The 16,934-nt window shown below is 37.4% G+C and overlaps 3 protein-coding genes across 3 annotated transcripts; 1 reads left to right on the forward strand and 2 right to left on the reverse strand.

The window, feature by feature from the left end:
* Nucleotides 1–409: 409 nt before the first annotated feature.
* Nucleotides 410–1,327, reverse strand: LOC133533882 (small ribosomal subunit protein uS14). Its single transcript, XM_061872963.1, has 3 exons — nucleotides 1,168–1,327; nucleotides 956–1,055; nucleotides 410–464 (listed from the first exon to the last, which is right to left on the reverse strand). Exons 1-3 carry the CDS (start codon nucleotides 1,227–1,229, stop codon nucleotides 456–458), a joined length of 171 nt encoding a protein of 56 aa, XP_061728947.1. The 5' UTR covers nucleotides 1,230–1,327; the 3' UTR covers nucleotides 410–455.
* Nucleotides 1,328–1,486: 159 nt separating this feature from the next.
* LOC133533880 (adipocyte plasma membrane-associated protein Hemomucin-like) lies at nucleotides 1,487–11,300 on the forward strand. Its single transcript, XM_061872961.1, has 7 exons — nucleotides 1,487–1,607; nucleotides 2,343–2,480; nucleotides 2,565–2,773; nucleotides 3,124–3,412; nucleotides 4,915–5,108; nucleotides 8,648–8,865; nucleotides 9,525–11,300. Exons 2-7 carry the CDS (start codon nucleotides 2,359–2,361, stop codon nucleotides 10,251–10,253), a joined length of 1,761 nt encoding a protein of 586 aa, XP_061728945.1. The 5' UTR covers nucleotides 1,487–1,607; nucleotides 2,343–2,358; the 3' UTR covers nucleotides 10,254–11,300.
* LOC133533881 (transmembrane emp24 domain-containing protein 5-like) lies at nucleotides 5,354–6,644 on the reverse strand. The gene has a single exon (XM_061872962.1). It carries the CDS (start codon nucleotides 6,427–6,429, stop codon nucleotides 5,710–5,712), a length of 720 nt encoding a protein of 239 aa, XP_061728946.1. The 5' UTR covers nucleotides 6,430–6,644; the 3' UTR covers nucleotides 5,354–5,709.
* Nucleotides 11,301–16,934: the final 5,634 nt, after the last annotated feature.

Below are 16,934 nucleotides of genomic sequence, written 5' to 3' on the forward strand. Positions count from 1 at the left end.
GGCCCCTGTAAAGAAATTCATAGGTGGTGAGTCGGAATGGCGGGTGTACCTAAATAGAAATAAATGAAAAGCATACCATATTTTTGTACTATTTAGTACCTCTGTTAAAAAAAATTGTACCTTACGGTACATAAAGTTATCATCGAAAAAGGTACACCCGCCATCCTGACAGTCAGAATGGCGGGTGTACTTTATTACGCTATGTTCCCGTGGTTCTGACTCGAAGTCCCCAATGTGGGGACTACAGCCCAAGCTCCCTCGGGTATGAGATGAAGCCTGTGCCCAGCAGTGGGACATATATATGCAGAATTATTATTACTTTAGTTATTTTCTAATTCTTAGAAAACGCAGAAAGACTGTTTTTCTAGTGTCAGTTTTAGGGTTTGCATTTAAATAAAACTGTAAGATATGGATTTTATAATGTATTATACCTTAACATTATTGAATAGCTCCATTTAGTCCAGCTGAAACAACAAAAACATTTTATTAGATGGATAAAGATGTGGTTCAACATCATGAGGACAGGAATGAAAAATACACTAAGTTATAGTAAATCTAGTCAATTTGATAAATCCTCAAACATGCGGTATTGGTGAACAGGTAACCGCTACATACAAAGATGTGGGAACTAGGATGTTTGACTACAGGCATCCTAAACGGGTAACTGAACTGTTGACTGAGATAGCATCCCCACTCACTGACTAAGATACCAACAAACCAAGAGTACGTAAGAGGTAGGTACTGGCTCGAAAAATGAGACTTAGGCAAAGAAGGCACGTTAAAAGAAGTAATAAATAATTAGTCAGGCCAGCTAAGTTGGCAGCGATTTTGATAGCCTTCATAGTGCATTTCATAGGATTTTGATTTTTAAAACAACACTTATACCACTGGAGGTATAGAAATCGCTGCCAACTTAGCTCGGTGTGACTAATGTGATATTAGATTTTACACATACCTTCTTGAAGCCGATATCGTGAGCGTACTCCCTGAAGCACTGTCTGCAGATGTTCAAGCCGTATTTACGGATAAGTCCATGACGGTTGGAGCAGGCCCGGCTAAAATAAAATAAATCTCATTAGCACTTATTGTTCAACACGTGTGCACGACTACATGGTCGAAGGAGACCTAACCAAGTCAAGTTGTATTTGGCTCATTTTAGAGACGTACCATGAGCGGGATCCCTGTCCGTATTTGCGGGGGTGAGAATACCAGATGTTAGCGTGACCCATGGTAAATTACTTCAATATTTATGGCTCAAAAGCGCCGAGAAACGTCTAAAATGGCGTACGCCGTAACCTGAAAGAACGAAATGAACGAATGAATCATGAAATCATGAATGATTGGATAATACAGATTATATAATGAACGATATAAATTAATTGATTGTATAGCATTTATGAATTATCTGTGGGAACTAGTGATGTGAGAATGTAATCGACGAACAGAATTGCCATATGCAAATATTACAAAATCTGTTAAGAAAACGTCTCTGCCAGGGTGACGTGATATCAAGCTGTCAAGCAAGGTGAAGGTGAACGTCCGACGACTGACCGCGCCACGGTTTTGCGGTGTATGAAATTTCTTCTACTCATTTCACCGGATCTGAGGTATTATTTAATTCTATCTTAGATTCCCTACCGCCTGCTATTATTCCATTTCAATTTTGTTTCAGTAGTCTTATACATTTGCATTTTGTTTAATACGTACTTATGCATAATATTTTAATGTAGCGCTGTTCAAAGATCGAAAGAGGATCAAAGATCAAAAAATTATTTATATATATATTGTATTCGTAATGTACTTACATTTAAGATTTCTAAATTAACTGCACAACTTTCGTAACATTCACTACGAGCAGTCTCGTCTACTCAGTTCAATTGTGAAAGAAAATGTATATAACTTTACATATTACTTATAAATAAAGTATAAATTCACATAATAAACAATTCAAGTATATAAAACTGGCCTTTACCTGCAGGTAAAAATAAGTGCAGGAGGTAATGCAGGATTAATCAAAATTGGACCGGGTTTTTTTACAAAATGACATTGTTGTTGCCCTGCATGAGAGCCATGTGTTTATTCTTCTGATTCCATGATAATCTGTGTGATGTACCTATAAACATCAGTGAACATTCTAAGTCATATCTAAGACAAACATTTATACACCCATTTATTTGCTTGAGGTCCTAGAAGACTTTAAATATGACTTTGTCCATGCGCTATCTGAGAACTATGTAGACAACTGAAACAAAGATAAATAAGACAATGACACATCTGTTTTGCATTGGAACCCATAAGTGGTTAATGAGCATTTAATGTTTATCTTATATTGTTTGTTCCAGGTAAACACAGACGAAAATGGGCTTCATATTCAGTTTTATAAAAAAAATTATAAAACTTGTTTTGTTTTTAGCCATATTTGTTGGTATCATTGTTTTGATACCCAATTTACCACCATACACCAAGTTTACAAGTATTGAGTAAGTTGTAATTGTAAATGATTCAAAATTTAAGATGTCCTCTCTAGAAGCTGTATAAGTACTAAAATGTTTTTCTGTTTACAGGCTTGCACCCACTCAGCCCAGAATTGGTCCTTTAGCACCCAATGGGGCTTTAAATAACGCTCAAAGAATACATGTGGGCAAAGTTCTAGGGCCAGAGGCCTTCCAAGTAGCAAATGGGGAATTATTCACTAGTCTGGCAAGTGGAGAGATTGTCAAACTGTCTCCTGGTGGTCATGTCACATTTGTGACCAAAGTAGGACAACCATGCAGTGAGTATACTAATAAGACTAATTAGAATTGCTAACTAATATATCAAAGAGAACTGTTGAATGCAGCTATTGACATTTTCCAGCCCAACAATGTTTTTGGTACATCAAGCAGTTTGATGCAATAATATAGAAGTACAAAAAGGATCACTCTTAATTGTTAAATTTGTTTTCAGTTTTCTTTTCTCTCATGAAATCTTATTATTAGTAAACCCTTAATTGCTTTAGATGTTTATTAGTATTAGTGTGCAAAGTTGCAAACTATGGGCTGTAGTATTATGTATCTCTCTGGTTCCCTCCTTTTAAACACATAAAATAATGTTAGTTATTATAATATTTCCTCATTTGTATAGCTGGATTGTCACAAGAGCACATATGCGGAAGACCACTTGGATTTCAAATTGATGCTAACAAAAATACACTATATCTTGCTGACGCATATCATGGTATTTGGAAGACCGATCTTAAGACTGACAAGAAGCAACTTTTGGTGTCCCCTCGAGTTGCAATTAATGGCCGTGTGCCCAGATTCTTTAACCACATTGCATTGGCCAAAAATGGAGACTTCTACTGGACTGACTCTAGCAGTGACTTCAGCATAAAAGATGGTGCCATATCTTTGCTTACTGATCCCTCTGGGAGGTAAGTGATGTTACTCTAATTGGTTCCACCTGACCCTTATCATGATTATGTTTCTGCCGTTTCCATCTGATATGTTTATACTTCTTTTATTACACCCTTCAAAAACATGCTATACATGTTGTCTTGACTCTATAGTCAAATCAAGATAAGTTGGCAGCTTTTTTAATAGCCCTGACAGTGAACGGGTTATTTTAAACGTCAAACTTCTATGAAATGATGATGACACTTGTTTAATGCAAGCTGCCAGTAACTTAACACATTCACTGCCGGGAACCCACCTGGTGGGCACTCGTGAACTTTGTTCAGATGCTGGACAACCCGCTGGGTGGGTTGTTTTGTACGAAGCTATAGACCACCGGTTTCTGGGGTAGTGCGCCGTTTTTTGTCTGGCAGTGAATGTGTTAAATAAATGCAGGCTAATAGAAAAGAAGCTGATTGGAAAAACAAAGGGCTTTAATAATAATAATAACTTGATACTTGCACCGTTTGGACTATCAAAATCACTGCCAACTTATCTTGGTCTGACTCTAACAGTTTTTTTTAATGCTTAACTTATTTCACTTTCCTTTGTTGGATTGTTAATGTCAGAATGTCAAGTCCTGTTCTCATATTTACATGAATTTCATTATAATTTTGTGAATGTGATAGTCAATATTGAAATATTTTGAATACATAATGATAATGTAGGAATTTTTTAAAGCCCGAAAGGTAAGGTAGCGTTTTAACAAATCTTATCTTATAATAAGGCTTACAAAGGATCAGTTAAGTGTGTAAATGATATAGCATATTATAGAAATGTGGCTTCTTGTGAAACACTCACCATTGGCAAGGTTCGGAATCGGCTTTTCTTCATACAAAAAATACCGGTATCATTTTTAATGGGACAATCTAATAATTCGTAGTTGTCACCTAAATACATGATTCAGTCCTACGAAAAGAGCATAAAATAATTTAAAATATTGGGCCATTTCGGGGTTTAAAAAAAAACCGGAAAAACCGGATTGGTTGAGAACCCCTCAATTATTTATTTATTTATCGTATGGCAAGTTTACACTGTTTTAAGTCTTCTTCTTCCTCGCGTTGTCCCGGCATTTTGCCACGGCTCATGGGAGCCTGGGGTCCGCTTGACAACTAATCCCAAGATTTGGCGTAGGCACTAATTTTTACGAAAGCGACTGCCATCTGCCCTTCCAACCCAGAGGGTAAACTAGGCCTTGTTGGGATTAGTCCGGTTTCCTCACGATGTTTCCTTCACCGAAAAGCGGCTGGTAAATATCAAATGATATTTCGTACATAAGTTCCGAAAAACTCATTGGTACGAGCCGGGGTTTGAACCCGCGACCTCCGGATTGCAAGTCGCACGCTCTTACCGCTAGGCCACCAGCGCTCCTTTACACTGTTTTAAGTATTTACATGCAAATGAAAGCTTAAATTTAGCATTCCGTAAGTAGTCGATAGCGTCGCTCGTGCGTGGGGCAATTATAAAAAGTATTACATTTCAGACTTTTCTACTACAACGCGGCCAAGAATGAAAGTAAAGTGCTCCTCGACGACCTTTGGTTTGCCAACGGCGTGGCTATATCCCCCGACAACCAGTTCGTGGTTGTAGCAGAGACCAACAGATACAGGCTTATGAAGTACTACATTGACGGCCCCAAGAAAGGAAAGAGTGAAGTGTTCGTCGAAGGCTTACCAGGTAATTAAAATTTGATAATTTTAGCACTTTCCCTTCCTAGGGCAATCCCTAGAGTTATAGTTGTGCCGTTCTCGAGAATGTTCTCCGTTTTGTATGAGGAACGTTCTCGCGCGAGTACATTCTCTTTAGTAAATGGAGAACATTCTCGAGAACGGCACAACTATAACTCTAGGCTAGAATTCATGGAACAACGTACAAAATCGTCAAAATTGCTTGAGCCCTGAATCGACGGGGAAATGTTTCAACTGATCTAATGTCATAGATTTCTCCGAAACATTTACGTAATTTATTTAATGAACCAACATTTTTTTAAACATACATAAAAACAATTCTGTGTAAGAATAAAACTTAAGTGTAAAAAAAATGTCTAATGAATGTACCCACCGTTTATTACCCACGGTCACGACTCAGTTGGATGTAAATAGTTTATTATAGACATTTACTAATGTAATTCATGCAGAAATGCAAAAATGAATGCTTTGTTTGCTAGACAATTTAGACATGCTAAATGTCGTTTAAAATAACTCGGGGCGTGACAAACGACTTTCGAAAGGTTATTTTTTTTATTAAAGTTTTTCTAGGCTGTACTTTACACGCATACCTAATAAAAACTATGTACATTTTTAGTAGACTTATTGAATAGTTTCTTTATCATGTAAACTTGGAGCATTCCGACGGCACACATGAAGGTAATCTGGAAAGCGGACCACAGGTCGACGATGAAGGTGTCCTCGAACGCTGCGTAGATGTCGCGCGACCTGCTCGCTCCGTACATGTCCAACAGATGGCGTGCGCGCACTACGTGCTTCAGGGTGCGCGTGAGCGAGTCAGCAATATGTGCCACCTCCATGTAGTAAACCTCTCCGTTCGGCAACGTCCCCGTCCACTCTAGGACTTCTTCTTGTTCGACGTCCACATTAACTCCTTGCTCGGTCGCTTTGTCAATTATCTCAGCAACTTTATCCTCTATCATCACGTATACAAACACTAACTTGGAGTTCATCCTGCTGAATGTATTGTCCAGGCAGAACACATAGTCCCCGTCCTGCTCCAGCTCCATTATAAGCGAGTTGTAGGGCTGCTTGTAGTCTGAAGCTAGTACTTGCCCATCGGGCGCCACGATATCGAATGATATGTCCAGATCTCCATGTTGCCCGTCGATCACTTGGTACGAAGCTTCGAGAATCTGCCCGGCTTTCCCTTTCTCGAAGAAACACGTTCTATCGCCTGCCTCTACTCGGAAATTCATGTCGGTTTCGTAGGTCGTCACTTGAGCGGCACATGCTCGTAGAATTAAAAGCAAGGAAATTAAGATGTACATTTTGTTAGCTGTATCCACGTCACACTGCTGCAGGAGCGCGTTACTTTTGTAGCGGTTTGTTTAAACAGTTGTGATGGTTGCGCACCTATTGTCAATGCTTATTGGTGTTACCCAAAAGAAGAAACGTATAAATATCTGTTTGTCACTGTTACATAAAAGGCCTGTAGTATTCGACGTATAAGTAGGTATACCTAATACGAGTTTTTTTACGGCGTTTCCCGGCGGACTTCGAGATTAGGATCAAGTACTACAAGTACTACGAGTAGTCGGAGAGCGTGACCGAAGACCGGATGCATCGACCACGATGTCCACGAAGTGATTGGTCAATTCTAAAATTTCCCATTCTATAAAATTAAAGCAAAAGGTGTACCTCCGCGAAAAGTAAAAAAAAATAATCTGAAGAAAAATAAAATGTTTTTTTACACAATGAAGTATAAGTACATGACGTGGGTAAAAATGTGTATTTTGTAGCATATTTTATTATTGTCAAATATAATTTTGTATAATTAATCTAACTTGAACAGTTTACAAAATATGCCACTTTCAACGATACGCTGATTATTTTACATTATCATGAATAAATCGAAAACAAAAGAAGATCGAGGACTGATATTAAGCATAGAGTGTTCTCAGGACTTGCCAGTACACCACCTGAAAGAATGACCAAATCCGTCGTTGGGGGCACCTCTAGTTCGCCTAGCCTGCTAGACCCTTTATTATGATTACTGGATTCTTTAAGTCCCTACAAATTATAGACGGTTTGGTGCCAGTGGCCTTTATATGTAGGTACTGTTTGGATCAATCAAGAACACCGAAATATCCATATGATCTTTAATTTTACAAATCGCAATCATGTCGCCACGCGATCTAATTTGACTAATAGATGCGTGTAAACATTTTAGAGATTAGCATAATTCCTTGTTTGTTACAGACGATAAATGCACGCAAAATCTAAGTCTCAAATTGGATAGAGCGGAATTTTAGTGACGATTTTGTAACATTGAAGGTCAATTAGGCAGTCGGACACAGGACTCGGAAATTTTCAACTAAAAATAATTAAATGGAATACGATAATATGATTAATATGTATACAGTTACTCATAAATAAGTTGTCGATAAGAGCAATTTATGTTTTATTGATAATGGTCGGAAGCGGGACGCGTCTTTCTACACAGTCGAAAGTATTTGAACCCCTATACAATAATCAATATAAGGGTGCGTCCATTATTTACGTCTAAAATATTGGCGATTTTTCAATCCCGTCGCCCTCTGGTGATATTTTGCTCGAGACCCTCCAATCCTAAAAGCCTTGCGTAAATATTGGGCCCCTAAGTGGCCCCGCGTCGCTGCCATCAAAATATGAATATTTGTATTGTAACAAGGATGTTACGGAGCTCCGGTTCCGTTATGTTATGTCGGAACTTCCGATTGGAATTACACATCCGCTTCGGTTCTTTTTTCGTAACTTCTGGTTCCGTTAAAGCTTAGCGGCGGCGGGACATGAGCGGCGTACTCCAAAAACAAACAGGTTTATACCTGTCACTCGCTCATCTCCCCGCTTGCCACGTGCTGCACGGCAATCAAGGGCTGCAAGGCTGATTAATATTTGGAATTTATATTTTTAATAGACCTACCCTTAACAACTCGTCCACCTCTCACTCAGGCTCCGATTCTGGGTTCCGTTTTCGGTGCCGATTCTGTTTCTGGTTCCGATAAACTAAATTTCTAACTTCTGGTTCCGCTTTCGGTTCATCCCTGAGGGCCTACCGCGAACCACGTTCGACGTGTTGCCTCTCTGTCGCACTTGTAAATTTGTATGTAAGCATGACAGGGAGGCAACACGTCGAACGTGGTTCGCGGTAAGCCCTCTGATTTGTAATGTAACTACTGTCAAAGATAATTTGAAATAGAGGTGTATTGTCAAAGAAAACTTTGTAGCGACGTAAATTTACTGCCATCTTTCGACACATAATTACAACATTTAAAACGCCATTTGACTTTGATCTTTATTTTTTCACTGATATGAGTTTGAACACATACTTATCATGGATGATGATGAGAGATGGCAGTAGATTTACGTCGCTACAAAGTTTTCTATGGCAATACACCTCTATTTCAAATTCTCTTTGGTACTGTATACAAGGTTTAAATTTCTTTATTCAAGTAGTAAAGATTCCAGCCATTTTATATGAATCGTACATATCAAACTGCCTTCCAGGTGTTCCGGACAACGTACGCGCGCTCCCTGATGGCTCCGGTATCCTGGTGGGCCTGTACACGGTCTTCGATGACGAGCACCCTCTCCTTACGCGTTCCATGTCGGAGGCCCCCGTCGCTAGGAAGTTCTTGGCGCGCCTGCAGACTCTGATCGAACTGCCGTTCGCATATCTCAACACTGTGTATCCGCACTTCTTGTTCGAGGATGTTGAATATTACGTAAGTATTCGACGATGCATCCACTCAGACATGATCAATGCCAAACGCGACAAGAAAATTCGATGAAGTCATACTCCCGCTGACGATAATCAGGAGCACAGCATACATCAATAGTTATTTGTTTTAAAAGTGGTCAAAGTTGTTGTTTAACCAGTCATGCTAATTTTGATACCCGAGTAAGCGAAAGATTCCAAATATGAGCTACGAGTGTACCCATAGCAAGTGGTTAGAAAATTAGAAACTTGAGCGTTGCGTGGGTTTCAAGACACGAGGTTTAAACAAACTTTGTTACTGAGTGACATGCAAAAAAATTACTACCTATACGAACGTCCATCAAGTCCAAATAATTTTTATTTTAATAAGTATTTGATCATTGAAAATCATCACTAAAAAGAAACTACCAGGCAACATAAGGAAACAACTCAATATTTGCATCAAATTACTTTGCCACTCTTGTGGATAAAATACGAATTACTCATCGGTTTTTGAAGAACAAAGAGAGCCTTTATGTGCTGTAGTAAAAATAGATATTTGTGTGTTATTTTGGCGTGAAAGTGATATTTAACTGTGACGAATGAACTGTTTTAAAAATAATATATGCCGAGGAAGTTTCATATAATTTGCATTGTTTATAATATTTACTATTTTTCTCGTTTTAGATCGGGCACTTCAAGAGCGTGTCTGGCATTGTGCCTCCAATGGCTGGTTTAGTACAAATAGACTGGAACGGAAAAATCGTCGCATCCTACCTCAACACCGACAAGAGCTTGAGCACAATCAGTGACGCCATTGTCTACAACAACAAACTGTATATAGGCAGTCCTCATGCGAATTACATTGGTGTCGTACCAACCCCGCCGCTGCTGCAGAAAGCCTTCGCTTCCACGGCCAAACCCAAAGTAGAAGAGAAAAAAGAAGCTCCGAAAGTGGTTAAACCGGTAGAGGCTCCCAAACCGACCACCACTACCACACCTAAACCTACAACAACTACACCAAAACCTACTACTACTACGCCTAAACCTACTACCACTACTACCCCAAAACCTACTACGACTACTCCTAAACCGACGCCCGCACCGGCCAAGCCCGCGCCGCCTAAACAAGAAGCTAAACCCAAGCAACCTGAAGTAAAAACGACTACACCCAAACCGGCAACTCAGAAGCCTGTTGAAACGAAACCTAAAGTAGACAAACCTACTCCAAAACCAGCTGAGAACAAAGCTAAAAAGGAGAAGAGTGGATCTCCTAAAGTTCCTCATGACAAATCCACGCCTGAACAGATCCCTATCGAAGAGGAGATTCCTTCAGACACGGCCAAGCCCAATAAGGAAACGTTAAAGGTGATAAAAAAGGGTGGTCCGACAGAGATTCCTAATCCTCATTTGTAAGTAGTTTTAAAAAGGAGGTTAGTAGTTTAACTTAAAATGTTCACCCACTTACTGTAAGTAAAACGTGTGAAAGTGGTTGTGGTCCGAGAAAGTTGAAATTACGCTCTCACGAGTCCTCGTGAACAAATTCGATCAAAAATTATTTATCTTAATCAAAATTAAGGGGACTCTATTCAGTAATTATTTGGTTACAAAATATCATTCCAAACGATCTTTTAACATAAGTGTATTCTTTGTAGACTGAAGTTTTATCTTGTCCATTCCTTTATATTAACGATATTTAGTATAGTATTTTTATTTTATTTCCATTATTGGCATAGATACAAATTATTATTGTGGTTTTTGGTGAAACAAGTGTATTATAGAAAAAAAAAACGATATAAATTTATTTAAATGTGATCTTCCTAGAAGTGTTATTTGTTAGAGTTGGTATACGTATGGTATGGTAATAATAATTGTATTAGCATTTAGCACCAGTTTTTGTACACTGTTATCACTTCACATTTTATTGCTTTGGAATTTATTATGGAGTAATGAGTATTTTAATTATTTTCTAAGGGTTTTTCCTATATCTTAATAGCGTTTAATTTAATTTTAACCAACTTTCCGGCTACCTTTTTTATTTCCTCCTCCAAACTAAATCTTCCTCTTAAACTTAATGCCATAGATTTTCAATTATAATTTCAAACGTTACAATATATCAGTCAGTTACCAATAACCAACAGTGCAATAAGTACCTATAGTGGGTAAGTATGTTTTCGTCAAGACTGCGTGACAACCAGAAAGTCATTTATTAGTTGCAAACGCAATGATTACTATTATTAATTTTTGTTGAGCAGTTAACATTTTTATATTTATTCCTCGGAAATCGTAATTTTTAGAAAGGGTACAAAATTTTAAATGTCTAAATTACCGTTATACCTTTTGCGTATAAAAGAGACTGAATTGTTCAGTTCAGAATATCTGACATTTGTATCTCAAAGATTTTGTAATGAAGCAATATTTATATGTATACTTAAGTACCTAATAAATATGTTTTTATTAAAACTTGTTTAATTTTAGAGGGAGAAATAAAACATAATTGTTGTTATATCAAAAGTTATATTACCTAATTTGCTTTACAAAGTTCCTAGCTAATAATTTAAACCACATAATTTAAGAATGAGCTTTTCTTTCTAGAACTCAACAGGTTCTATGATAGGCAAGCCCATATTTCTAATTGTCCTATGCATTGCCATAGATGGCTTCAGCAGTGTGTCATGTCTGCTGCTAACATTTCAGTTAATGAAACGATTTTTAAATGACATTCCAGCTAGAAAAATATTAAACAAAACTGCGCGTAAATGGAGTATTTACGATACTGATAATTCGGTCACGCCTACAAACACCGATAAGAATCAAGGATAGATTTTCAGTGTTTATGAATGTCGTTATCCATTATATACAGGTACATTACATAAGTAACAAAAAACCTGGGCTATAACCGCGAAAATCGAAGTTCGCGAATTGTGGGCATCTTCTCACTCGAATTACGCCTTCATTGGAGTAAAAGAGAAATATCCCCGCAATTTGCGAATTTCGGTTTTCGCGGTAGGCCTCCTGATATATAGAATACGACAGAAAGGAAAAAAAAGAGAAGAATAAAGGTATAAAACTAATGGAATGTTAACAATTATTTTGAAAGTTGAGTAAAAATGTTACGTAACGCAAGTATGCTTAATTTAGGTTTTGAACAGTCTACTTAAACATCAGACCGGGATTCGGCGTTTATATACTAGTTGGTATTGGTGTGTCGGTTGTTTGCATTATATTTCTGTTTTGTTTATAACCACTACGTATGCCTTAACGAGTATATCTACATTCATTTAGTTAGACACTGCGATTTTACCTGGATAATGTCAGTCTTTAAGAGTCACTTGAATTATTTGGTAAACAAATTAAAATCTCCAAATATCACTTTTTAGCGCGCGGTTATTTCATGCTATAAACGCGATGCGTTTGCCGCACACCCATTTTACATCAGATAATCTAATGACCATACATTGTTTTACGCGGTAAGCGCATTGTCATCTAACATTCCGTTGATCGCATGCGTTCAACGCTGCGTTTATCGCATAAAATAACCGCGCTTTTGCGTTATACACCGTGTTTTTATTGAATTCCGTTAACTCCGGGATATGGGTAAGTACGTTTAAGGAAACTAAATTACATACTTAAACTCCAAAATTTTTTTTTATTTTTATATAAAAATAATTAAAGGTTGCATATAGCGTTGTTGTAACAAGGGCATTTTTTTCAACCATTTAATTCAACCAAACAATTGAAAACTGTGACATATCAATGTCATATTGAACATCGATCGTCCGAGATAGTAGTTACGTTTAGTAGCAAATATACACACTCGTACTAAACACTAATCAATATGTGAACAGGCCCTAAGGCAAGTGTATGCGCTCGTAAGGGCCTTATAAAATAAAAATAAATTATTGATTATCTCCGAAATGGAGTTAATTAGAATACCGGTGTCTTTGAGAAAGTCACTTAATTTAAGCTCATCAGGAATGCACCCTTGAAATTAACAGAAATAAAAAAAAACACGGTGTATAGAAATTTTTTCTTGGTTGTGAACAACTAATATTAATGTAACTTTTGTCTAGGATAACTTCACTAATATAAAAAAAAAACCTATTGCCCTCGATAAAAGTATAAATCTGTGATTAGCTTACCAAATAAATCAACTAATTAGTAGAAAAGATCGCATTAGTAAATTCTAAAATGAAAATTTACTTATTCTCCAATACAATACATAAATCGTTGGACAAGACTGACTACCGTGTCATAATCGACAATGCTTACAAATTGCCTACAAAACCACATTTGGTAATTTGCTGTCCTGTAAGGCTTCATAAGAAGGCATGAAACGGATTGGTTACGTATACGCACTATGCGTAGATATTACAAGATAATTCCCTGGGTATAATTTATTATTAATATTAATTTGTTTTAACGACATATTCACTCATGTGCGCTATACTTTTTAGTGATTTGACACTCCACGCAGAGTAATCCTGGTACAGCCACGCCTAAAAATATCGATAGGAAAAAGTGCCAAAAGTATGTATACACTACCTTAATATATGGGCAATAAAGTCGTGTATAAATATTTTTGGCACTTTTTCGTCTCTATGTTTTCAGACGTGACCGTACCATCATTCAAACTGTCAACTGACAATTCTTAAACCTTGTTGCGAGGACATAAGGTCCATCTGTGGTTAGCTGAAAGTTTTGTAACCTATTAAAAAACTTGTAACGTAGACATTACTATAGGCTAAAAATTGTACAGAAATAAATCGTGTCAGGATTGACATCCTCACTGTCAGGGACGTTGGCCCTAAACACTAGTGGCGTTATTCTTATTCAAAAACGTCTGTCAAATATAACCCTTTTATAATCGTTTCTCCCTATCTGTCATTTTTACATTTCTGTTGTTAAAAAGAGACAAAAAGTAACTGAGGTTTGTAATAGGTTGCTAAGTTTTATCAAACAGAATTGATTTTAATAGAGAGGTAAAGTCTAAGAAAAAACGTGCCCCTTAGTTTGACATCTAAAAGAGATGGCGCTGTACTGCGTCATATATTTTGTGGTCACTGAATTGGCAGTCAATTTTTGACAGTCAGAGTTACCGCAAAATGTATGGAGCTGTACAGCGCCACTTCGTTTACCTGTCAAATTCGAAGAACAAAATTGTCTTATATTTTACACATCTTACTCAATCAATGTATCTTTGGTTTTATGAATAACGGGGTAGGTGTACACCTAGACCTTCGCCCAGTTAAATTGTTGGGGTTTCTAGTTCAGCTGCTTGTCGTGGGCAAGAATATGAAGTGTTAAGACACAAGATTGATAGCTACTGTTACCATCAAGCAAAAATACCATATTATTACCCTCTTAGTTAAGGTCAAAGAATTTAGAAATAGCCAAAAAAGTAAGATTAGTTCGAACCTAAAAACCCAATACTGAGAGCTTTCCAATCAATAGTACATTGTGCAACGAGGGGTAAGTGAAATTTTGGATACGAGGGTGATTATTCCCGACAGCCGCAGGCTGGAGGGAATTAAAGACCCGAGTTTGCAATATTCTTACCCCCGGAGTTACACACAATGTTTTTCATCACACTTGCGAAGAAAAAACTAAATTTTAAACGAAATAATTCTTAAATACGATGACATATCAAACATTCGTCCGCCATTTTGTAATTTCTTGTCAGGTTAGCATCGAGGGCAAAGACCTATTCGGAATTCAGCCACAATTGAAGATTATGTAAAAATATTTTAAACGGCTGTTAAATCAATCAAATCATTTAAATTTAAACAAACAAAAATATTAAATTATAAATGTCAGTATTTTAAAAGTAAATGACTTTTTTGCTACTTGGTTTGTATAAGTGACATAATAAAAAAAATAAAGCTACAACTCCCTAAGGAGTTATAGCTTTTTTTCACAATCCATAACTCCCGCGGGAACAAAATAGGCCTTTGTCCTTCAGTACACCTGCATGAAATAAGAACTTTTTCGAGCAAGTGTGATGAAAATAATATTTGTCCGATTAGCAAAGTTGGGTTGTTGACATTAGAATAGTATTCAAATATCAACAACCCCACTTAGGTAATCGGGTTCCAAGATTATTTATACAATCAGAAAAGGTTACAGGTAGCATAAGCGTGCACAGATAAGTGAACATTTCTTCGTTCTAACACACTCGCAACACAACTAACCTTAAGTAGACCTTATGCCATCGCATCAAGGTTTACAAACGGTCAACGATAAACATTGGAAGGAATCGCCTTCATTAATTGGTATCTAGTGTGTGGGGCGGTAGCTATATGAAGAGCTGCTCGGCTGCGAGCGCGTCCGCGAAGGGCTTGACGACGCCGCGCGTGGCGAAGTAGAAGATGAGACCGAACGTGATGGAGATGGGCAGCGCCGGCAGCGCCTTCTTCAGGATCGCCAGCAGCAGCAGGGTTAGGCACAAACCCTGTAAAAGGTAGTACTAGTTCAGTTAACATTATTTATAAGTATGAACCTCCAGGTCTTTTTGTTGCCTTGTTCTTTTGTTGCAGTACATCTTTTGTATTGCCTTTTTAATGTGTTTATACGACTGTTTTGTTTCTGAATAAACTTAAAAAGTAAACGTTTGGTTAAGCTTACTCAGAAGAAACGGGTATCCTTTGGAAATAGGTAAAAGCAATCTGCGGTACCTAGAGCATCTTTCAATAGACCGACATCTATATAACGGTAGGAATAATCATGTGTTACGATCAAGGCTCGGAAACCGGTTAAATTTCTAAACCGTTATCATCTACTTGGTGCAAAAATCTTTTAATTTCGGTTTCGTTCGTAATACCGTAAATTTTAGCTCGGTTTTTAGAAGAACATTTCCATAAAGTTCTTGTCATATTAACCGGTTTAGAACACTAAAAACCGGTTTCTTCCTATGTGGGTGTATTTTGTTTACGCGGCACACCACCAGGCCTGGCGGCCGTCTCGTCGCTCGTCGAATAAACCGGTTTATTTAGGTTACAATAAAGTTCTTAAAACGTTGTTCTTATCAGGTTCGAAATAAACCGCTATTTTTAGGACCGGTTCGAACCTTGGTTACGATACAATTACCCATTTATTTTAATTTTTATTTTATTTTATTTAAACTTGGGATAAAATAGGCAAAATAGTACAATAAAATAATTAATTTAGACAATTCACAGCCACACTTTCCACTTATGACTAATATTATTTATGATTGCTCAGACAAGACTTAATTTATTAGGTTACTACAACAGCAATATATTTTGAGATATACATTACAGAGATAATTATATTAGAAGACACGTATATTTACCATTAACATTTTTAAACAATTTTACTTACATTTATTTATTTTTAACTTTATTATTATGATTCTTTTTTTTTATCGCAGAAACAAACTGTTGGAGAGCCATGTGGTTTATATCATCATTTAGGTTGTCATATTAATATTCTTCTTCTTCCTCGCGTTGTCCCGGCATTCTGCCACGGCTCATGGGAGCCTGGGGTCCGCTTGGCCACTAATCCCAAGATTTGGCGTAGGCACTAGTTTAAAGTGACTGCCATCTGACCTTCCAACCCAGAGGGTAAATTAGGCCTTATTGATGGGATTACTCCGGTTTCCTCACGAAGTTTTCCTTCACCGAAAAGCGACTGTCATATCAATATTATTAGATACTAACTGAGGAGTGGCCTTTAAAATTTCGTTTTACTTGTTTTGCCATCATATTAAATGTCCCGAAGTTGTCATTTTCAATATATAGAAATGCACTCACAATAAGTATAGCAACAAAACACGCGAGTGTAGTGTTCCAGTCGCCGTAGGAGCTGGCCTTGCCGACGAGCACGCTGTAGAATATGAAGTCGCCTAGGCCTAGCTTCACGCCCTCTGGAATTCAAACTAATTAATTAACATCAAAAATCGTTAGCCTAAAAACGAATGCAATTATTGTTCTTAGAAAATATTGAAGGTAGTTTAGGTAACCAATCTTCTTCAATTAAAGATCTAAATAAGACCAACTATTTAAAGGGTTTGATAAGATGAGCTATGTCAACGATTTCGAATCTCATTTCAACGTGCGGGGCGTACTAAAAGTTCGA

This window comes from Cydia pomonella, unplaced genomic scaffold (genome assembly GCF_033807575.1).
Source record: "Cydia pomonella isolate Wapato2018A unplaced genomic scaffold, ilCydPomo1 PGA_scaffold_208, whole genome shotgun sequence".
Lineage (NCBI taxonomy): Eukaryota > Metazoa > Arthropoda > Insecta > Lepidoptera > Tortricidae > Cydia > Cydia pomonella.

Excerpts from the sequence above, each read along its gene's own strand:
- LOC133533882 (XM_061872963.1), bottom strand. The coding sequence starts at position 1,229 with ATGGGTCACGCTAACATCTGGTATTCTCACCCCCGCAAATACGGACAG. Across the intron at positions 1,056-1,167 it reads GGACAGGGATCCCGCTCATG|CCGGGCCTGCTCCAACCGTC; the intron begins GTACGTCTCTAA and ends ATTTTATTTTAG.
- LOC133533881 (XM_061872962.1), bottom strand. The coding sequence starts at position 6,429 with ATGTACATCTTAATTTCCTTGCTTTTAATTCTACGAGCATGTGCCGCT.
- LOC133533880 (XM_061872961.1), top strand. The coding sequence starts at position 2,359 with ATGGGCTTCATATTCAGTTTTATAAAAAAAATTATAAAACTTGTTTTG. Across the intron at positions 2,481-2,564 it reads ACCAAGTTTACAAGTATTGA|GCTTGCACCCACTCAGCCCA; the intron begins GTAAGTTGTAAT and ends TTCTGTTTACAG. Across the intron at positions 2,774-3,123 it reads CAAAGTAGGACAACCATGCA|CTGGATTGTCACAAGAGCAC; the intron begins GTGAGTATACTA and ends TCATTTGTATAG.